This window comes from Poromitra crassiceps (assembly GCF_964638095.1).
Source record: "Poromitra crassiceps genome assembly, chromosome: 20".
NCBI classification, from domain to species: Eukaryota; Metazoa; Chordata; class Actinopteri; order Beryciformes; family Melamphaidae; genus Poromitra; species Poromitra crassiceps.
The window spans coordinates 22253188-22277721 of NC_139637.1; the positions used below are offsets into that span (position 1 = coordinate 22253188).

General features: G+C 42.4%; 1 protein-coding gene across 1 annotated transcript in view; it reads right to left on the reverse strand.

Annotated features, from left to right (window-relative positions):
• Positions 1–598: 598 nt before the first annotated feature.
• Positions 599–24534, reverse strand: part of LOC310794960 (immunoglobulin superfamily member 11-like) — a gene marked incomplete at its 3' end in the record, with an annotated part of 42515 nt that continues 18579 nt past the window's right edge. The window contains exons 3-7 of the mRNA XM_083656987.1: positions 9604–9770; positions 8876–9092; positions 2157–2417; positions 1303–1419; positions 599–639 (exon numbers count right to left, since the gene is read on the reverse strand). Of these exons, the coding sequence (XP_083513113.1) occupies positions 599–639; positions 1303–1419; positions 2157–2417; positions 8876–9092; positions 9604–9770 (803 nt within the window). The remainder of the gene's footprint in view (positions 640–1302; positions 1420–2156; positions 2418–8875; positions 9093–9603; positions 9771–24534) is intronic.

A 24534-nucleotide genomic window follows, 5' to 3' on the forward strand; every position in this document is an offset into this window, starting at 1 on the left:
AGTCCCGCCCACTGTCTGTCAAGGCAAGTAGTCCCGCCCACTGTCTGTCAAGGCAAGTAGTCCCGCCCACTGTCTGTCAAGACAAGTAGTCCCGCCCACTGTCTGTCAAGGCAAGTAGTGCCGCCCACTGTCTGTCAAGACAAGTAGTCCCGCCCACTGTCTTGCAAGGCAAGTAGTCCCGCCCACTGTCTGGCAAGGCAAGTAGTCCCGCCCACTGTCTGTTAAGGCAAGTAGTCCCACCCACTGTCTGTCAAGACAAGTAGTCCCGCCCACTGTCTGTCAAGGCAAGCAGTCCCGCCCACTGTCTGTCAAGGCAAGTAGCCCCGCCCACTGTCTGTCAAGACAAGTAGTCCCGCCCACTGTCTGTCAAGGCAAGTAGTCCCGCCCACTGTCTGTCAAGACAAGTAGTCCCGCCCACTGTCTGTCAAGGCAAGTAGTCCCGCCCACTGTCTGTCAAGACAAGTAGTCCCACCCACTGTCTGTCAAGGCAAGTAGTCCTGCCCACTGTCTGTCAAGACAAGTAGTCCCGCCCACTGTCTGTCAAGACAAGTAGTCCCGCCCACTGTCTGTCAAGACAAGTAGTCCCGCCCACTGTTTGTCAAGACAAGTAGTCCTGCCCACTGACATCACTGTGGACAGCTGGAGGCCAGACTGAGCCACAGAATCAAACAGAATGTGTAAACCTGCGACCCTCGTGTTGGTAGGCAGGGACACTACCCAGACGCCCATAATGTCAATTTTAAAGGATTTCACGTCTTCCAAAATTATAAATAGCTGTAATTAACTGTAATTGTAATTACAGTTATTATTATTAATTATTAGTTTTATTATTATTATTATTATTATTATTATTATTATTATTATTATTATTATTATTATTATATTTATTTCTTGTTATTTAACAGATTATAAAATGTGTTACTTTTACAAGTGGAACTGTAATTTTACAGTACAACAACATGTCAATACAAGTCCAGCCAAAGTTAGTGCCCAGCAGGTATTTTTGCTAAATGTGTTTGTTATTAAAAAGTAAGAATAGATCAAAACAAACAAAAAAAGGTTTAAAATAATAATAGAAAAAATAAAATCATAATAATAAAGAGCTTGACTGCATGGGTTGTCAAACTAACAATGACAGTAAAAGATACAGAAAAAAATGTCACCTGCAAGTTTATGACTACCGAGTTTCCCCTGGTGCTGGAACCTGTGGACATACAGCACAAAGGTTGTTTGTTTGTTTGTTTGAGTGTGTGTGTGTGTGTGTGTGTGTGTGTGTGTGTGTCTGTGACTGTGGTAACTCACCATCACTTTCCCTCTTTGTCTTCCATTTGTAGAGCAGCAGCAGACCGACAGCCAGCAGCACAATGGCCACAGCCACACTCACACACACGACCAACACCAGAGATCTGATGGGCTCACCTGGGCGAGAGAGATAGAGGGAGAGTGGGGAAGAGGAGAGCGAGAGGGAGGGAGAATGAGAGAGAGAGAGAGATAGAGGGAGAGTGGGGAAGAGGAGAATGAGAGAGATAGAGAGAGAGAGAGAGAGCAGGAGATGAAAATAAGTTAATATTATAAAAGACAAGCAGCCATGAAAGGGTTTCAAACCTAATAAGAATGAGAAGTGTGTGTGTGTGTGTGTGTGTGTGTGTGTGTGTGTGTGTGTGTGTGTGTGTGTGTGTGTGTGTGCGTGCGTGCGTGCGTGCGTGTCAGTAGAATTGTATCCAGCCACAGCAATGGCGGGCCAGCCTAGGAAGATTGCTAGTACATGTAATTTCCCATACATCATTCATCCAGATGATTTTTGGAGCCTTCATAGGAAATAATTTGGCCACCTCTGATCCAGGTCATGATTCTCAATCTGTTTCATATCAAGGACCCCTACAGGGGTTTTTCTCAGCATTCTGAATTTAATCTCAGAAGTCAGAATTTTTCCTCAAAATTCTGACAGTAAACTCAGAATTCTCTGATCTCAGGTCTTAAGTCATTGATAGTGTGGCATGAAGACATGTGGGACAGAGCGTATATGTGTGTGTGTGTGTGTGTGTGTGTGTGTGTGTGTGTGTGTGTGTGTGTGTGTGCATGCGCGCGTGCGTGCGTGTGTGCATGTGTGCGTGTGTGTGTGTGAGCGCGTGCGTGTGTGTACGACCTTACTGTACCTGCCATGACAGTCAGCTGTACGATGGAGTTATGGCGCCCTCTGCTGTTTTGTGCCTCACAGGAGTAAGTGCCACTGTGTTCAGGTGTGATGTCAGTGATAGTGAAGGTCTGTCCTGATGCTTTTGGAGAGGCGTCATTCTTCTTGTACCACGTGTAATTAGCTGCTGGGTTGGCATCACTGCTGCAGCTCAGAGTCACTGAACTGCCCTCCACTATCTCACCAGAGGGACTCACCAACACTGAGGTGTTCCTGGGACCACCTGGAGAACATGGATTAACATGGATTAATGAAATAAGGATGTGTTTTAACAATGACACAGACTGTAATTCAACAATTAGTTGTAAATATGTCGGAGGAAACATCGACTTGTGACTGGAAGTCTGATTGTTTGAATCCCCAGAACAGCTGGGAAGATCTTGTTTTGAAAACAGTGAAGATGTAACGCTCTCCTGTCCCTCAACCTCTGCTGTCACTGTGCCCTTGAACAAGGCACTTCATCTCCAAGTGCTGCAGTGGAGCTGCTCAGTGAACTACAGTCACACTGTGGTTTGTTCTGGGCAGCTCCCAGTTGTGAAAGTGAAGCAGGAAAAAACATACATGCTCAGCTAAACCTTTCGCTGGTTAATAAAAGGTTAAAATAAATTGACAGATTGATGCATGCTGGAGCTTGGAGAAACTCACGCCCGGTGCAGCGCACGGGCCCCCATGAGCCCTCCGCCGTTTTTGTGCGCCCTCCCAGCGCGACACCGAAAAGCCAAAGGTTTGGCTTTTCGCCAGGGTTTGGCTTTTCGGTGTCGGGTGCTGCTTTTCTGGCGGCTGATCGTGTGGAGGGACTGTCGCAGCGGAGACGGAGGGGCTCAGTTGTGGGAGCGGATTGGCTGCTGTTCGCAGCTAACGTTGGCTCCAGCCAGAGCAATCTGTGCCGCTCTGGCTCCAGCATGCATCGGTTTCCCTTTCATCACGGTTTCTTTGCTGTTTTTCCTCACCTTTCTCTAATCTGGAGAGCACTGTCGCCACCTAATGGGTCCGTAAAATAGCTTATACACCTTCAACATCCCCCATATTTTTACAGGAGATGCATCAGGCTTTGATCCACGTCCCACCGTCAAAAAACGCAATTGACGACTTTAGTCATCATTGGCACTCTACGTTACTATTTGAATTGATGACTTTAGTCGTCATTGGCACTCAATGAGTTAAAGGAGAACTTACCTCCAAAACACTTTTTTTCAGCTTTTAACCAATATATATGACTTTGGGGGTGATGTGTGAAGAATGCTGGTCAAAATTTCCACATTTGTGACCAAACTGTTGCCATTCTGCCATTTGTATAATTTTTCAGCAGCATAACTGGCATAAGCGCCCTCTAAGGGTGGAACACTGCTTTTTTTTTGCCCGCAAATGAATGGGAGATTTGGTACAACCTGACGTCAGGTTGTCCCCAAAGACTGGGATTTCAAGATAGTTACTCCACTACTCCCCCTGTACCCTTTCGGCTCCTCACAACTCCAAGCCTATTCCCATGATGTCACAAGCATTTTCCTACCAATATGGTGCTAGTAGCTACAATACACACAGCTCATTGGACGTTTGTGTCACTTGACCTGTTAACACTAGAACCGCCACTGTGGTCAGTGGGACCGTTTTGATATTTTCAATGCATGTAACTCTATTTCAATAAAAGATATGACCCTGCCTGTCCATGACTTTTCCTAAATATGTGTTTTTTACTATCTATCTACGTTTTAAAGTTGTGTCATGAAAGGCAAGAGAGTAATAATAATTTAATCCTTGGAGCAGCCGGCGCAGCCGGTGCACTTAGCAGCAGCATCATATCTCTCTCCCACTTTCCCCATGCAGATCCCTCTCTCTCTCTCTCTCTCACTCACTCTGCTGCTTGTAGGGAGCCGATCTCTCTCTCTCTCTCTCTCTCTCTCTCTCTCTCTCTCTCACTCACTCTGCTGCTTGTAGGGAGCCGATCTCTCTCTCTCTCTCTCTCTCTCTCTCTCTCTCTCTCTCACTCACTCTGCTGCTTGTAGGAAGCCGATCTCTCTCTCTCCCCCTCTGCCTGCAGCGCAAGGAACCTTTCCCCTCTCCTCCTTTCTTGAGTCATTGCAACACAAGTAGTCAAGCGTCTGACGTTATTTGGTCTCTCATATGCAAATCTGATGTAGCCTAGATATGATTTTGTCCAGAATTCCATATATATTAGGTTGAGAGACAACAGAGAATGCCTAACAGCCTAAAATGTATTTTCCTGCTTCACTTTCGACGGGGAGGACTCGGAGAAGGCATGAAGTGACACAGCCTTTATGAAGTGCTGCCTTTATGTGTGGGTGCCGGGGTGCATCTGGTGTCCAGTGTTGGCCAGCAGACCTCCGATCTCCCCAAGACTCTGACCGCCTGTCTCATCACCTCGCTATATTCTATGGCAGCTCCGCTCCTGCAGCCTCACGCGCTGTGCCCCTGTCTGTGAAAAGCGTCCTGTCCAGTCGCACCTTTTCAAACAGATGCGGGATTCCCGCAATCCTGTACCCAATCTCAGACTGTATTGAGCAGAAAAATCGCACACCAGCTATTTCTGTCTGTGTTTGTTTGTTGTTGCTCGTGAGGTTACAGAGCACCCCATGCATGCAGGATGCTGTTTCGCCAACCGGGGAGAACGCAGCCTGTAGCACTGCGCTGAGAGGAACACTTTTGCAAACAATCATGGAAAAGGGAGAAACGAAAATTAAAAAAGGATTTGATGGCGCGATTTATGGCAAATTGGACAAGGGAATGACGTGGATAAATCTCGCTTTGTGATTACATAAGCTGAGAGCGGGGCGTTTGTCCTCACTGTGCTGTGTGCTGCGGTAACGAGCCTCGCGTCACTAATCTCTCCTAGCGTAACATAAGACAAGCCACGCACACACATATGGGAGAAAAATAATTAAATTTCTAGTTCGCCACTGAATGGCCAAATTGATATAACTTTCAACCATTTTAAGCAACGCTGTTTCCATACAGGCCACCAGCGTTGGCTAGTTGTTGATATTTATAAAGATATTGCCCCTATTATTTTTGAGGCGGTGCAGGCAAACTGTAATGGCGTCGATTTCCAAAAAAAGAATCCTGACTTGAACACAGCCAAAGAGTATAGTATAGACAAGAGTATGTCATTTCTTGTTTTTTTCCATAGGTATTTTCAAATCACTGTTCTGATACATATCTAGGGGGTAAGTCCTCCTTTAAGATAGGATTTTTTCTGATTTCGTATTACAGAAGCAAATCCTAACTAACTTTAGGAATCCTATCTAATCTAATAATCCTATTTTATCTAATATTATACTGTACTGTGAGCTAATATCTTTGTTGGTTTTGTGGGTGGGGCATCCTGCAGGGAGGGGGGTTCTGAGTGAATCTGGTTGTGTTTGTGGTTGTATAGGTTTTATGCAAATGTTTGTTTTGTTTTGTTATTTGTATTTTTTTTTCTTGTAAAAAAAATCGACTGTATAAAAAATTGATAAAAAAGGGAATCCTATCTTATCTTACTAAATCCTATCTTATGTCTGGTTAGGAAATCCTAAGTACCCAATCCAACATCAGTTTGTATGCCTGTTACCTAGCAACAGACACCACTTCCTTATTTCTCAACTGGTGGATGGATGTAGCTAGTAGTGCTAATGTTAGTATGCTAATGCTAATATTGTGTTAGGCTAACTGTTTCATTTTGATACCTAACATTAACTTTCAAGCTGAGCCAAATTGCTGATGGCTGTTGCTACCTCGGTTAAATTGCGGGAGAGCCCTGTGTCACATCGCCTGATTGGTCTCTCCAACACTGGTCGCAGCTCCTCGGCTAACTGCAGTATCATGTCCCGGGGGACCAGGGCTGTATTACTGAACGGGCATACCGGGCCCAGGCCCAGGGGCCCGAGAGCTCAGGGGGCCCGAGAGCTCAGGGGGCCCATGAGCTGTGGCGGCCTGCGAAGAGACTCTAACTGATGGGGCCCCTGAGCTCACTTCGCAGCTGAGACTCAAGCTTATGGGCCCCCTGAGCTCACTTCGCAGCTGAGACTCTAGCTTATGGGCCCCCTGAGCTCACTTCGCAGCTGAGACTCTAGCTTATGGGCCCCTGAGCTCACTTCGCAGCTGAGACTCTAGCTTATGGGCCCCCTGAGCCCACTTCGCAGCTGAGACTCTAGCTTATGGGCCCCCTGAGCTCACTTCGCAGCTGAGACTCTAGCTTATGGGCCCCTGAGCTCACTTCGCAGGCGGCCTGCGAAGAGACTCTAGCTCAGGGGTGCCCAAATTCTTTCCCATGAAGGGCCAAAACTCAATCTGGGTGGAGGGCCAAGGGCCAAAAATAAACGTTGTGGAATTACATTAAAATGCATTGTGTTTTATAGAAAATTAACATTCTAAATCTAAAATAACATTTCAATATAATAATCTACTTTTTATCTGTTTGGTAATTGTAATAATTTGCAATTGGTTATATATATTTAAAAAAACATCTGCATTTGTGGGGAGCTTAAACATTTAATCAGTAAATACCCAGGTAAAAACGGTTGTATTTTCCACCTTTGTAATCAAGAGAGAAATTTGACTTAATTCACAACTAGAAAAATCCTCAAGGTACTTTGAAAATCAGCTTTAATGTCCATCTTTTGTAAACAATTTGCCATGACAATTTGCAGGGATGCAATCTCAGGAGTGAACACAGTATATCCGCAGCCACATTCAGACACTGTTTCACAAAGTCACCACATGAAAAAGCTTGTCCACCCTTTGCAATCAGTGCAGATATCTGATAACTTGCCCGAGTTGCATTCTGGATAAAAAAAATCGGGGCAAAAAAAATAAAAATAAAAATATTTTTTTATTTTTTATTTTTTTTGCGCTGTGAGGGGGGGCCCGTGAGGGGGCCCGGCCCAGGGGCCCGTGAAGTCATAATCCGTCTATGCGGGGGACTCCCCCGGGACATGGGAGCCTGTATCTTTTACCCCGCTAGCCGGGCGCTTCTCGCTCATACTGAGCATTATCGCCCGGCGACCATCAACGCATTTCCAATCAAACAATCGTGCTGCTCTCACGTCTAGGTATAAAAATGAACCCTTGAGCAAAAAACTTGAAGTTATTTAAATACATATAGTTGCCGCTTCCAAATTGTTGCATAAAATACACTTTTCTGGAGCAACCCGGAAATACGACTCACTGTTTACTCACTAATGCCCCCTACACTTCCGATTTGGGCTTTTTTTTCGAGACAAAAAAAGACAGATCGAGAGGAATATCTCATTTTAATTTAGCATTAGGATTACACTGTTGTGATGTCATTATTCAGTTTTACCATCAATAAAAGGTATGTATAAATGTATAAAGGTTTTTCATGATTTCTGTAAAGTAGCAGGGCTCAGTCAACTACTGTAGTAAAGGAGCCCACCAGAATCCCCAACACTACCGCCACTATTATCGACCTTATCCTGGTGACTAACTGTGAAAATGTCTCTCACAGTGGTGTTGTAAATCACAGCCTGAGTGACCATGAATATATTCACCTCACTAGGAAAATTAAGAGACATATCTGTAAGAGAGAGAGAGAGAGAGGCAATTGCCTACTGCATGTGCCTCTTTACATTGATTTGATAGCATCCAGCCGCCCCGCGGACCCCGGGTTGCAAAACGAGTTGATCAAAAGTTATAGCTTCGTTAGCTTTAATGTGATTGGCTGACGCAGTGCACAGACTACCTGTCGAAAGGTCAAGATGTCAGACCACTTGCGCGGTTAATCTCACAAAGAGAGAGAGAGAGAAAGAGTAGTGTATGCCGGTTAAACCCAATTTGTCTGTGGGTTGCTGGCAAGCATGCACATCCAGCGGCAGAAACATAAATCGGCGCCCATGCACGCACGCACGCACGCACGCACACACACACACACACACACACACACACACACACACAGACACACACACACACACACACACACACACACACACACAGACACACGCACACACACACAGACACACGCATACAAACACACACACACACACACACACACACACACACGCATACACACACACACACACACACACATACACACACACACACACACACACACACAGACACACACACACACACACCGAGACGATCAAGTCCTCCCCCACCTCCTAATTGATGATTTAAAAACCAGGCCCTACAGTACCCAGCCATCGGGTCAGGTAGCAGCTACCTCTATTTCACACATCATCATTACAGAGTCCTATACAACTCGCTTTCCTCTGCATCCTTTATCTCCTCATCTCATCAGCTTTGCATGCTTTCTCTCTGATGTCATCAGTCCCTGCTCATTGGCTGGCTGAACTGACAGGATGCTGCTAGCAGAAACCACAGAGATGTCCTGTAGCTTCATGATGTTAGATTAAAGAATCTAATTTAAAGAATCTAATCTAATCAAATGATGTCTCCAACATCTAAAGTCCACTGGCCATCATTCAGTTTGATTTAGAGCCACAGTTTCAGTCAGGATTGCCATTGCCATTTCTATCACCTTTGGTAACTTTAATTAATTAAATTAAATTAAATTTAGTTAGTATTTAAGTTTAGGCAACTAAAGGGTTATGGTTGCCTAAACCCAACCAAGTTGTTTTACTCCATCGCGATTAACGCGTTAACGCTGACAGCCCTATATATTACTATAAAATAAATGGAGACTCAGATCCCACCCTCTCTTACCCAGCACCACCAGGCGTGTGGTGGCAGCAGTCTTGCCCTCGTCGTCTCCTGGGATCAGGAGACGACACTCAAACTGCTTGTTGTCTGATAATGTGATGGAGGACAGCCTCAGGTTGACTTTTCCTTTGGCGATGTCTTTGTCTAGCGACACTCGGCCTTCATACTTGGGCGGGATGTCAGTTTGGTCGGTGGCCGAATAGTGCATGAGGACCAACGACTGTTCAACAAGATGGATGACAGAAGAGAAGAGAAGAGACAGAAGAAAATAAAGTTATCTTAGTGTCGTGAAATAAGATAACGTCTGTTATTACTCCTCCCAGAGTTAGGGGCGCTGTGCACTGCAGCCAGACACAGTGTCCTGGGATGACCTGCAGGACAGAGGTTATAAAAGATGATGACCACGAGGCTAGGAAGCGGGACAGGCCCTGCCCATTCCCGTCTAACTAGATTTTCCGCCATTTGAATGTTGTCCAAAAAAGTTTTTTCGCTACTCCTACAAATTCTGTCCAATCTTCACAAACCACAACACATAGCATGTGTGAACTATCCTGCACAAAACCTCTTTCACCACTTTTGAAACTCCACACCATTCTGATATAATTGACTTAAAAAATTGTGGGTGGAGCCTATTTCACAAAAACCATCATGTCCGATGCTAACCAAACTTGGTACAGGTATGCAGGAATGTAGCTACTCTGAGGTGAGATAATTTTTTGTGTGTGTCTGACCTCCTTAGCCCCAACTTTTTCTGCATCAGACGACCAGATGACGATGACCAGAGGGTTGACGGGCTTCTTGGGTGTGAAGCTGCATGGTAGAGTGATGTTGTCGCCTCGGGCAAACACATACTCACTCTTCGGGATGTTTACCTGGATGCCCGCAGCTAATGACAATACTGTGGGTAACATTGAAAAAGACAGGCAAACAGATTTCCATTTAAAACAACACATTATAAATGATGCATGGTTGCTGGTATACGTATAGTAATACAAAGGTGGCACCTAAAACAACCAACATTAATAAATACCAACATTAATAAATGGCAAATTAATAGTTAATTAAACTTTAGTTTATACTGTTAACAAACAATGAAATGATTAAACAAAATTAAATTATGATTAATAATGTATGCACAGTGTCTATTAACAATTTACAAAGAAACATCAGTTGCAACTTTATAATATCCATCCAAATAATAAACAGAAGAGGACACTTGTTGGAAAGATGAACATTATTTGGATGGCTATTATAAAATTGCAACTGATATTTTTAATGCTTTGTTACTGTGTCAACATTATATCAACCCATTGTTATCAGTAAAATAACTATTAATAAAAGTTTAATTAACCAATTTAGGCTACCACTTATTAATGATGGTTATAGTTACAAAAAAAAACGTGTTTCAGGCAGTGGCTGCTTCAGCAACCTTTTGAGGTGGTAAAGCAGGAAATAACGCAGGTGTAATCATTAGCATTAATGAGGGCACCTGGCACTGGAACACCTAAACACAATGGAAGCATAATGAATGGTATTAGCTACAGCTGCTTTACTTCCTGCTTTCACCACCTCAAAGGGTTGCTGTGAAATGGGTCCGTAGACCTGAGTCTGTTTTGAAACACTGAATTTCTTCTATCCACATTTTTTATCTTGTTGTAATCTTCAACATAGGCTATAGTGATTATTAATATTATTAATTTTAAAACTGGCCTGATAAATTGTGTTTAAAACAATATTTGCTCAATATTAGGCCTAATTGCCTGTAGCCTACCTCATCATGGCAGCCTGTCGAATGCCATTGAAATAAAATGACCTCGGTTAAGTCCCACAAACATTTATAAAAATGTTACTCCCTCACGTGGTAGCCCTAACACTTTACAATAAAGTGTTTAAGCATTTTTTAACCATTACTTAACAGGGTTAGTAAAGCTAGGTAGTAAGTAAGGTAGTAAGCCTTAATTAACTCTTAATTAACATTAACTAATGTGCCTTAAGTAAGGGTTGGTTAATGCTTAATAAGCATTAGTCAACGCCCTGTAATTAACATGACTAGTAGTGCTTAAGAGGTTTGCTGGTTCTGTTTCTTCATTGTGCCCTAACTTATATGCATGTTCTATAAACATTACTTAACTGTAATTAACCATTTATTAATGCTGTTTGTGACCCTTATTAAAGTTGCAAACATATATCCCTTAAGTAACACTCCATAAAAGCACAAGTGTGCCTAATAAGCATTACTTACCCGTAATAAACCATTTATTAATGCTCTTTGTGACCCTTATTGTAAAGTTGAAAACATATATGCCTTAAGTAACAGTTCATAAACGCATTAAAGTCCTGAAAAAACATTACTTAACTGTAATTAACCATTTATTAATGCTCTTTGTGACCTTTATTGTAAAGTTGAAAACATGTATGCCCTAACTAACACTTAATTAATGCATTAAAGTGCTGAAGAAACATTAGTTATCTGTAATTAACCATTTATTAATGCTCTTTGTGACCCTTATTGTAAAGTTGAAAACATATATGCCTTAACTACCACTTCATTAATGCATTAAAGTGCTGAAGAAACATTACTTATCTGTAATTAACCATTTATTAATGCTTTTTGTGACCCTTATTGTAAAGTTGAAAACATATATGCCTTAAGTAACAGTTCATAAATGCATTAACTCATTCACCGCCAAAGACGTCTTTGACGTGTTATCAGGAATAGCCCTCCCCGCCAATGACGTGTTTGACGTGTTTTTGTTTTTATTAGTGCAGCGCGTAGTTCAAAGACTTCCCCAGCCTGTGACATGGTATCAGGTCCCTGCCCTCAAAGACAAGCCGACAACACGTGAACAAACACATACCGCAGCTGTTGTTTTGAAATGAGCAGGAGGAAAAACAGAAAACAGAGAAACGCGCTTCCTTGTGCAGAGAGGAGAAACGCCATTGAAACGAACCCTCGGCGCGCTGCGCTGGTCGCCTTGCTGCAGGGCGAACCTGGATTGAGTTGTTCGCGGTAGTCAAACCCGTGACGAACATGATCGATCCAGTTCCAGCGCCTGGTCCCAAAGCCAAGCCGGACCCGTTCCTGTGTCGCAGCATTCGTCCCAGCCCGAACGAGAGGAGGAAAACGATGCAGAGGCAGAGGAGGCTAGACGCTGATCTCAGACCAGTTTGGTGTTCCCCTCCTATGCTAATTTGCGGGGCGATCAATAGTGTTCCCTGGGAAGGAGGTGCGATCCAGCAGCAGCTGTGGACAGAACTCTCTCTCTCTCTCTCTGTGTGTGTGTGTGTGTGTGTGTGTGTGTGTGTGTCTGTGTGTCTGTGTGTCTGTCTGTCTGTCTGTCTGTCTGTCTGCACACTCACTCACACTGAGTAAACTGTATTGTTGAATGTAAAAAAAGCACTTCATGTATATATATATATATATATATATATATATATTTTGTCATTTGTGTCATAACGAATAATATTTACATGTCTGATGTCAATACAGTTCAAAATAAAAGAATTGAGAGCGAGTTCTGCCTGAGATTGTGTCTTTTACAAAAATGGCCTTTTCTGCTGTTTCTCTTCTCAGAGAGACCTTTTTGGTGAAAACAGGGTGTATATAAATGGCTATAAGTAGAGTACAGAACATGCTAAAAGCTCACTTTTTTTCCCTGGTGAACCCAGAGACGTACATCTTCATTTTGAGGTATTGCAAATCACTTTGATGCTAATAGATAATTTACTGTGGGTCTTGAAAGATGACCAACAATTATGAAAATCTTTGGCCTGTGCTAAATATTGGCAGTCCTAAACTGGCCATGAATGAGTTAAAGTGCTGAAAAAACATTACTTATCCATAATTAACCATTTATTAATGCTCTTTGTGACCCTTATTGTAAAGTTGAAAACATATATGCCTTAACTACCACTTCATTAACGCATTAAAGTGCTGAATAAGCATTACTTATCTGTAATTAACCATTTATTAATGCTCTTTGTGATCCTTAAAGTTGAAAACAAATATGCCTTAACTAACAGTTCATAAATGCATTAAAGTGCTGAAAAAAACATTACTTATCCATAATTAACCATTTATTAATGCTCTTTATGACTGTAGCATAAGTACTGGAATTCTGAATAATAATAATAATAAATATAGCCGCAAGCGGCGATGGGCGGGGTTCAAGCCTTGCGCAGATGACAAAGCTTCTGATTCTGACTAGGACATCCTCCTTGATATATCTGACAAGTTTCGCGATCATTGGACAAACAGGTGCGGAGTTATGGCCTTTTTTGTGTTAGGCCACGCCCATTTCTTGCGTTTATGGCGCCCCCTTTTGGGCGAATTGCACGAAATTTGACACACATGGTCTAGGATGGTCTCCGAAGATCTCCAGCAAGTTTCGTGAAGATTCCTTAATCGGTCATGAAGTTATGACAATTTAGCTGAGGCCACGCCCTCTCACAACTTTAACGATCAATATCTCCGAAACTAAAGTAGATTTCAAAAATCCACAAATCACGATTGTAGAGCTTGCTCCAAAGATGCTTCCTGGCGATTTTGGTGCAAATCGGTCCAACGGTCTAGGAGGAGATGTAAAAAATGTGTTTTCCAAACTTTTTCAAATATCTCAAAAATTTTCCAGACGGACATTGAGGGTCCTTATGGCAAACCTGTAGAGCAGGGTCACCTGAACATCTGGAAAAAAAAAGTTTGAAAATCGGACCAACGGCGTGGAAGTTATGGCCTTTAACGTAAAACCGTGGATTATAGCGCCACCTTCAGGCCGATTCGAAAAATCTTTCTTGAGCAGCTACCAGCCAACAATATCTGTCATTGGGCCAAATTTCAGGTCTCTACCATTTACCAACTCACGGGAATTTGCATTGTAGTCCAGGCAAAGTAGCGTTTTACGACAAACTAATTGTAAAATAATTTTTTGCAGCTTAGATCATTTCTATGAGGTGTCCAGAACAACATACTAAAAGTCCTAAGAAATCCTAGTTGAGGAAATATGTTTAATTCTCATCAATCCAAGATGTGTGCCAGTAAGGCCAGACAACAATACACCCCAATGGGGCTATTTTTTTCCTTTACTCCTATCAAAATAAAACTTTATACAATGAAAGTATCCATGAAAAGTAAAAATTTTTGTATTACAAGTTTCTTTGAAAATGAATTTGAATATGCAAATGAGTAGGGGTGTCACAATATATCGTCCCACGAAATTTCGCGATAGTAAAACGTCACGATATGTATCGTTGAGATGAAATCTCATATCGCAAAAAAAAAAAAAAAAAAAAAAAATCTTTTTTTTTTTCTTTTTTCAAAAAATAGACTAAGAAACGTCTTTGTTTGTTTAAGTTCAATGTGTGGAAAGTAGTTCAGTTGAACAAGTCTCTGAAGAGACACATGAGAAGTTATACAGGAGAGAAACCATTCAATTGAGTTTCTGGCAAAACTGTTTACTTGACACGAAAAACTGAAGATGCATAAAAAATAGATTAAGAAAAGTCTTGTTGTTTGAGTTTGAAGAAAAACTGAAGATGCATAATGAGAATTTATACTGCTGAGAAACCTTTTAGTTCAAAGTAAATCTAAGTGACGGTGTAACTCATTCTATTTCAAGATAAGCCTTATCTCCAATCTCATGTTTTTTCTAGTTGTTATTGTAATAACAATTTCCCACAACAGCATGTTTTGTATTTGTGCATTTCAAATAAAATACTACTTTTCCAGTCATATATTGTCATTATTCAAGTTTAAAAAAATATTGTTAAAATCGTATCGTATCGTATCGTTATCGTGAACCCAGTATCGTGATACGTATCGTATCGTGAACTGAGTGTATCGTGACACCCCTACAAATGAGCTATACACTAATCGAATATAGGCTACCCAAAATATACCCGCATAGGAGTAAAGGAAAAAATTAAGCCTATCACAATCAAACCTCACACAGTGAAAGTATCCATGAAAAGGAACTTTTTTGTTTTACAAGTTTCTTGGAAAAATCTATTTTAAATATGCAAATTAGCTCAACACTAGGCCTAATTGACTTGTCCAATAAGCCATAAAGTCAGAAGTAAAACAGGGGCCAAATAACTAACACATTCATGTAGGGCTGTGGCGATTCACTTATCTCCCGATTCGATACTATCACGATTCTTGGGTGCCGATTCGATTTATATTGCGATTCTTAAGTATTGCGATTCTACGATTATTGCGATTCGATATTACGATTTATTGCGATTTTTGTTTATTTTTTTCTTTTCTTTTTTCAGTTTGTTTGCTTTTTTACACTAGATTAGAACATGGGAAAAGTTGAATCATACACTAGAGACTGTATATTATATATCATGAGTAGGGCTGGGCGATATAGTTAAAAACAGGGGCGGACTGGGATCATAATTCAGGCCGGGCATTAGATACCAAGCAGGCCAGGCCGATATGGGCCAACGCGCGTGAAATTTGGGCCGTTTGAAGCCAGATTTGGGCCGTTTGAAGTCCAATTTTACAATGAGATGCACCCACTTTAACCCTGAAGTGTAATTATTACTTCAGACTAACTAATAAAGTAATAAAACCACTAGTAAACCAGTAGGCGGCGCCTGGCCTGCTGTTCAGTGAGTGGCCTGACTGCAAGCACCCAAAAAAAAAAAAATTTTTTTTTTTTTTTTTTTAATTTGCGATTATCGATTCTGGAATAAAAGATCGATCCAAAAAATCGTGACATTAAAAATCGCGATACTTAGGTGAATCGATTTTTTCCCCCACCCCTACATTCATGTCTATTCAGTAAGTTAACCTATGCATAAACAAGATAAATTTGAAGTCACTTGCCACACTTACCTAGGTCACTTGCCACAAAAAGACTTATATTGACCGTAAGAATTGATTGCACAATCTTGCCTCCAGTTGCTTTCTAAATTATTATTTTTTATTTGCGAACAAGCCTAACCAGATAGAAATGTCTAGTTAGAAAGGAATTGGTGGGAGGTACGGTGGTGCAGTGGTAAGCACTATCGCCTCACAGCTCGAAGGTCGTGGGTTCGATTCCCACCTGGGACGATGTGAACGCTGAAGGAATGCGTACCTGTCCGCATGTCCTCGAGTGCCCACCGCCTGGGTGGGGTCGTCAAAAGGGCCTTTCTGTGTGGAGTTTGCATGTTCTCCCCATGCCTCCCGGGGGTTTCCTTCATATAGGAACCCCCTTCACAAAAACATGCAATATCCTGATTGCTAATGTGGTTCCTCCTCTGGTCGTTAAGGGCGCCTGTTCAGAGGGAGGGGAACTGGTTGGAATAGCGTGAACCTCCCACGTGCTATGTCCTACCGGTGAAGCTTCCTCTGGCAGGTGAAAAGAAGCGGCTGGCTGACTGCCCATGTCTCGGAGAAAGCATGGAGCCAGTCTCGGCTCTCCCCAGATCGGCAGAGGATGGAGTAGCAACCAGGATTGAGAAATCTAGTGAGCACTAATGGGGGATAAAATGGGATAAAAAATCGGGAAAATTAAAAAAGAAGAAGAAAGGAGTTGGTAACTTAAAATGTTCCGATTGGGTTTCTAGCCTAGATATGTTGTTGTTGCTAGCTTCTCATAACACTGCGAAGCTACTTTACAAACGGTGGAAGTCTGATGTGTGGCCCGCCTGGTCTGAAATACTTGCTTACTACAAAAACAGAAGCAGTTTTGGTGTCTGGCAAAATTATTTAAAGAGCTGGAATGTCTGGAAAGTGTGTCTATCTGGTTTTTCATCTGTCTTCTGTGTGAGAGTGAATCGTTTAGTTGGTAAGAATGACTTCTGCCTGTTATCTCGTAATCTTACCAACAATACCAATTATTTGTAAATCTACCAGCCCAAAATGTAATCTCACCACGTTACTAATGACTAAGATGGCTATTCTGACTTTCTGTCATGTCATTAGGTTAGGCTTGTTCGCAAATAAAAAATAATAATTTAGAAAGCAACTGGAGGCAAGATTGTGCAATCAATTCTTACGGTCAATATAAGTCTTTTTGTGGCAAGTGACCCAGGTAAGTGTGGCAAGTGACTTCAAATTTATCTTGTTTATGCATAGGTTAACTTACTGAATAGACATGAATGTGTTAGTTATTTGGCCCCTTGTTTTACTTGTGACTTTATGGCTTATTGGACAAGTCAATTAGGCCTAGTGTTGAGCTAATTTGCATATTTAAAATAGATTTTTCCAAGAAACTTGTAAAACAAAAAAGTTCCTTTTCATGGATACTTTCACTGTGTGAGGTTTGATTGTGATAGGCTTAATTTTTTCCTTTACTCCTATGCGGGTATATTTTGGGTAGCCTATATTCGATTAGTGTATAGCTCATTTGTAGGGGTGTCACGATACACTCAGTTCACGATACGATACGTATCACGATACTGGGTTCACGATAACGATACGATACGATACGATTTTAACAATATTTTTTTAAACTTGAATAATGACAATATATGACTGGAAAAGTAGTATTTTATTTGAAATGCACAAATACAAAACATGCTGTTGTGGGAAATTGTTATTACAATAACAACTAGAAAAAACATGAGATTGGAGATAAGGCTTATCTTGAAATAGAATGAGTTACACCGTCACTTAGATTTACTTTGAACTAAAAGGTTTCTCAGCAGTATAAATTCTCATTATGCATCTTCAGTTTTTCTTCAAACTCAAACAACAATACTTTTCTTAGTCTATTTTTTATGCATCTTCAGTTTTTCCTGTCAAGTAAACAGTTTTGCCAGAAACTCAATTGAATGGTTTCTCTCCTGTATAACTTCTCATGTGTCTCTTCAGAGACTTGTTCAACTTAACTACTTTCCACACATTGAACTTCAACAAACAAAGACGTTTCTTTGTCTACTTTTGGAAAAAAAAAAAAAAAATTTTTTTTTTTTTTTCACGATATGAGATTTCATCTCAACGATACATATCGTGACGTTTTACTATCGCGAAATTTCGTGGGACGATATATTGTGACACCCCTACTCATTTGCATATTCAAATTCATTTTCAAAGAAACTTGTAATACAAAAAATTTTACTTTTCATGGATACTTTCATTGTATAAAGTTTTATTTTGATAGGAGTAAAGGAAAAAAATAGCCCCATTGGGGTGTATTGTTGTCTGGCCTTACTGGCACACATCTTGGATTGATGAGAATTAAACATATTTCCTCAACTAGGATTTCTTAGGACTTTTAGTATGTTGTTCTGGACACCTCATAGAAATGATCTAAGCTGCAAAAAATTCTTTTACAATTAGTTTGTTTTTTGGTTCCAAAATGAGTTACTTTGCCTGGACTATTGGGGCAGATGAACAAGAAGAAGAAGAAGAATAAACCGGCACAAAAACAATAGGGTTTCAGCCCCTTCAGGGCTTGAACCCCTAATAATAGAATATTTATATAAATTAGCATGGACAAGTACCAGATTTTCAGAATGACCAGAGCCCTTACAAATTAATGACAGCAATGAAAAAATTAACACAGAGTTGTGGCTTTTAGCAAGATTATCTTAGTAAGACTTAGATGAATTTAAAGCCTTTTGTTTGTAAACATGAATTCAGCACTTCAGGTTTTCACAGTTGACAATTTATAATTCCCCAAAAATAATAAAGCGCGCACACAAATAAAATATTTTGTCCCTTCAGTCCAAAAAATAAAATAAAAAATTGTTTGGGGTCAAAAGTCGATGGGTGTCTGTACGCGTCCCGATGAAGTTCATCCGCTGGACTGTGTGTGTAATGACCGCTCCAGTCGTACAGCAGGGTAGTCCTTGATGCTATTGCAGTGAATGTGTGGATTGCTCTTCTAGATGCGTGGTGGCTCGCCATCCCAGTCGACTGGGAGATCTGTAGTCTCGTTGTATTCCCCTGGATCCTGGGATTCATCCTGGAAGTCCCCATCTACAAAAAATCTGACCTATGACAAGGTCACACCATTTCTCTTAATTACTATTCTGTAATCAAATCAATTGGTACAGGCTACAATATTTATAAAATGTGTGTAATATCCCAGTAAACCCATAGTAATTCAATCTACAGGCTACAGTGACAATAAAAGGAATGTATTATTGCAGTAAACCTACATATAACTTAAATTTGAATCTCATTTTAGTTGTACAACAATGTGTGGATCTATACTCTCAGGTATTAAAAGTGCAGTTACATTAATTAATAATTTTATAAAACAAAATGTAAATTGTGTAAATGTAAATGTAATTCAAGTATCAGGAACTGTAGATACATAGTAACTTTATAAACAAAATATAAGCATTAGATAATGTGCTTAGTCACAGAACCATAGTTACATACTGTAACTAGTAACTCATATAAACAAAACAGAGGCATTAGCTAGCAATGTGCTTAATCACTCCTTGCACCACCACAACAAGAGGAAATACGCCAAAAATTAGCCTCAAACCATCACCACAACCAGTGACAGCTATACCAACATTAGCATGCTAGCTAGAACATTAGCACAACACAGAACACATGTATCAGACAGAAACAAACTTAAAACTCTAAACGTACCTCATAGGCTGCTTGTTACTAAAGGGGATAAAACGTCTTGCTTCTAGGTCTTCCTTCCTCTAGGCTGCAGGTTTGGAGTTTAATCTTTTATTTGCTTTCTTTGGTGAGCTCTTGGCTCCGTGGCTCCTTGGTGCTCTGCTTGCATGTGGTATCAAGGTGTGTGTGTTACGTTCTCAATTGTCCGATAAACACGGGTGCGTCAGATTAGTTCCGCCTCTAGACTACGAGATTATTGGTAGGACCAAAACAAAAATAGAATTAGCAGGATGCCAACTACAAATTTAAAACTGGCGATGTGAGGCAGTTACAGTGGCGCTCTAGATGGTGATCTACTAGTCTCTTAGAACAGACGAGGTGGCTTCCGCAATTTTCAAATGCTTCCGCCATACCGTCTGTACTTCGTGGGGGAGAATCATGCACCAACCGGAATGGGAAGCAGAAAGGCGGGTCTTCCGCTCATTAGTCCAATCAGAATCCAATATGCCGGCAGAAAGGCGGGCCTTCCGCTCATTAGTCCAATCAGAATCCAATATGCTGCATTCGCGTGTCGTGATTGGTCGGATTCCGTAGAACTTCCTTCCAGTCTGAAGGTTTTTTTCCCAACTTCCTTGTGCATGTTCTGGGGGTGTAACGTACAGACTGTATTAAGCTGCATTCGCCGGATGTAGATGAGACAGTCTGTTTTAAGAGACTAGTGATCTACAGTAGGCCGCGGCAATGTTTTTATCTCCTTGTATAGGAGCGACAGCAGCAAAAAAGCCAGCCATGATGCCAGCAGGGCAAAACTGATCAGCTGATTAGTCAAGCCAGTCTCCTTTAGAATTGACTTATTGGCTTAATGCAATGCTACAACAAATAAAATTAACCCCATTCTGACCAGGTCACAGCTAGATAATATGTTATTGTGTCAATGTCAATAATTTATTACAATAGCTATTCTCTTCAGATAGGGAATTTCAGCCTAATTGTATAAATTACTGTATTAATACTCTTTGTGATCTTTTAACATTAGTGAAACATACTGGAACATGACAACCTTCATTCCTTTATTAAGATAAAGACTTTATGCTATTAAATAATGTAGCCTATAAGTTAATACCTTACTCATACCTTACTCATACTCCTAATCATTTACTAATGCTGTTGTTAATGTTAACTAAGGCTTGGTTAACATGAACCGCATTAGTAAATGATTGGTAGACACATTAGTTAAGGTTAATTAATTAATGCTTATTAAGCATTACTAGACATGTTTATTAAGGTGGTTAATTAATGCTCATTAAGCATTAACCAACCCTTAATTAATACACCCTTATTAAACATTAGTTAACGTTAATTAAGGGTTAATTAATGCTTAGTAAGGTTTACTAACCCTGTTAATTAATGCTTATTAACCATTAATTAACCATTAATTAAACCTTAATTAATGTACCCTTATTGTAAAGTGTTACCCCATAATTTCAAAAGCTTTCCAAAGCCGATCTTTTCGTTTATGAAAACCAAGGTAGCCTAATCAAAGACAGAGACATCACAGGACATGCAAGTTTCAGAAGCTGAAGGTGCGCAAACAGGTGTGGCCCAGGCAGTCTGCCGTAGGCTAATCCACACAAAGTTTATGAAAGTTACAAGAAAAACTCACCAAGCCTGTCAGACACAACAATGTCAGCGCAAACATCCTCTCCTCCATAGCCATGGTTGACTGACTTCTACTCGACTTAACCCCCAATAATGATACCAGCGTCAAATGAGCTGATCAGGAATAGACTACTTGCACAACTCCACTACTTCCTGAAATGAGTAGGGCATCTTGCTTTCCTGTTCTACACTATTGGATGAACTGATTACGGTAAGTAAAACGAGCCATTTAGAAGCATGTTGCTCTTTCTTTTCCATGCCTGCACCAACAGCAGGAGACAGGAAACAGCTGCGACCAACTTGACTACGAGTATGGATGCGTTGAAGGGACAAAATAGCAGCATGCGATTAACGCAATTTAAAGAAAATAACGCGTTATGGTCGGCCCTTAATCGCATCGCGATTAATGCGTTAAGCGATACCACCAGCAGCCGCGACACCACGAGCAGCCACAGTGGGTCTCAGTGGGCCCACGCCAAGAGCTAATAGCTTAGCAGCTGAGATACCACCAGCAGCCACGACACCACGAGCAGCCACAGTGGGTCTCAGTGGGCCCGCACCAAGAGCTAATAGCTTAGCAGCTGTGATACCACCAGCAGCCGCGACACCACGAGCAGCCACAGTGGGTCTCAGTGGGCCCACGCAACAGCCACACTGCATGCTGAACAACACCGCGCCAGTAGCAGATAGTTCAAACGCTGACATGCCAAATTCACTCCTTTTGACTTCAACTCTTTCGCCTTTTCCTCAGTTTCGGAGGCGGCTGTACTTAAATTAATTAAGGATCTTAACCCTTCCAAAGGCACAGGTCCAGATCTCCTTCCAGCCAGATTCCTTAAAGAGGCAGCTGAAACAATTACTCCCTGCATTACACACATAATAAACGTAAGTATCAAAACAGCGACATTCCCAAATGATTTTAAAAAAGCATGAGTGATTGCTCTATTTAAAAAAGGGAGCAAACTTGACCCGAACAATTACAGACCAGTTTCCATTTTAAGTGCACTGTCAAAAATTTCGGAACGGCTCATTCAAGAACAGATCAATGAATTTATTTAAAAAAAACAACTTTTTATTTTTCAATCCGGTTTTAGAAAAGCTCATTCAACGGATACCTGTCTGGTATAACCGATCTGATTAGGAAATAAGTAGATAGTGGTACGTTTTGCGGCCTGGTCATGCTTGATTTACAGAAAGCTTTTGACACGGTGGATCATTATTAATCAAGAAATTAAGAGCTATGGGTTTTAATGATGGATCACTCAAGTGGGTGACCTCATACTTTGAAAATCATACTCAAAAGGTGGATGTAAATGGGACATTGTCAAATGAAACAGTCATGAGATGGGGGGTGCCTCAAGGAAGCATCCTCGGGCCTTTGTTCTTTTTATTATTTATTAATGATTTCAATGCTGCTGTCTCCTGTAACCTGTTTCTGTATGCAGATGACTCCGTGTTAATGGTCTCACACAGAGACAAATCTGTGGTGGAGGACACTCTGGCTGCTGAGCTGGAGAAAGCATGTGAATGGCTCTCAGCTAACAGACTGTCCCTCCACACAGGCAAGTCTGAGGCCATCCTGTTTGGCAGCAAAATCAGACTAGCAAGGTCACCGGGTTTTGCTGTAAAAATAGGAGACTGTACACTCAAGGGCACTGACAACATCAAATATCTGTCAGGCTTGGTGTGGGAAGACATGTGGATCTATTCGCGGATAGTTGATGGCCAAGGCAAACTTGGTAACTGAAGTCTCGAGAAGTAGGGAAGTTGTGGAACTTGATAGCTAGGTCTGCAAGGTTCGAAGTTGGGAACGGTTGCAGAGGTTAGTTTTGTTTTGTTTATGAACAACTCCAGAGGACTTGCAGAGCAGGCCCTTATAGGTCCCAACTATGACATCATCACCTTCTGTGACATCATCAGTGAGTGAACTATGACATCACAGTAGGAATGATGACATCACAGTAGGAATGATGACATCATCCTAACAGTACCCTCCCCTCTACGGACGGCGTCCAATGAGACCCTCAAGGAAGACATCTGGAGAACAGAAATGCTGCAGACTCTGGTGGAGGGGCTCCTCAGCAGGTGGTTAGATGCAGGTGGTTAGACCCCCAAAGGGGGGGTCAGACAGTGTAGGTGCTCTTCAGCAGGTGGTTAGATGCAGGTGGTTAGACCCCAAAGGGGGGGGTCAGACAGTGGAGGTGCTCTTCAGCAGGTGGTTAGACCCCAAAGGGGGTGTCAGACAGTGGAGGTGCTCTTCAGCAGGGGGATATCATCCAAGGATGATATCTGGAGAACAGAAATTCTGCAGACTCCGGTGGATCCTCTGGAGTCGGCCATCCCCCGGGGCACGATCCAAACATGGGAGACTGGAGACCATCAAAAGGGTCAATGTCACGGTCCGGTGGGGACCAACAAGAACTGTTCTCCTGACGCAACACCTCAAACTCCGCGGGCTCCGAAGGTGGGGCCCCAAACTTGGAAGGATTCAAAGGAACTGCAGGGGGGGGTGTCGCAAGCTCAGAGAGCGGGAGCACCAGAAGGCTCTGCACAATCTAAAGGCTGAGCCCCAACCAATGCCGCCGTCTCCGAAGGCAGAGCCACAGGGGGCTCTGACTCAGCGAGGCCTACCCTCCCGACCTGTAGTTTGGGTAGGACACCCACCGTCTCCTTCTTTGAACGCTTCTTCTTTGCTCCTGACCGAAGGCCGACGACACTACGGGGACCTCCCAGTGTCAAACGGGGACCTACGTGCGGGTCAAGAACTGGAATTGGCTGCTGCTGGGGTTCGGGTTCGGACTTGGCAAGGGGAAGGTCCACAGGTTGGGCCTCAGGGCCAGCAGACTCGGAGGCCCCCTGCGGGGGGACGGAGCTGATCTGCAGGCAGTGATTGAACTTCTCAATGAGACGATCGACAGTCTTCTCCAACTCCTTAACCTTCTTGGAGACACACTGCCACTCCTGGGTCACGTGAACGCTGCCCAACCGTACGGGTTTCGGGGCTGGACTCCTAGAGCCTTGGCCCGCTGAGAGTCTCACGGGCCGGCGAGTGGTGGACCCACTTACTGGACGCCGGGAGCAGGAGGAGAGGTGATGCCCGGCTCGACCACAGTACCGGCAGCTCCGGGTGTCCAAACGGCGCTGCCTCTCCTCTGGTGTGATGCGAACCCGGCCGGTCTGATCACGGTACAGATGGTTGCTGGTGTTCAGATGTGGCTGCCTTTGCTTTGGGATGACACTAACTCCCCCCCAGAGTATGCGCTTAGGAGCTTACCGCGGCCGAGAAGCAGGGCTAGTAGCAACGGCCGCGGTAGCTGGGGGGGCAGCAGGTCTGGAAACCTCCGGAACGACAGTGCGCTCGGAAGCTGGGGCAGGAGGAGCGGAAGGCTGCGGAATGACACCCTCAGGAGAGTTTAGTCCGTTGAGACGATCTAGCCGGTTAACCAGGAGGGCGTACCGAACATCGGCCTTGGCAGCCAGAGCCTGG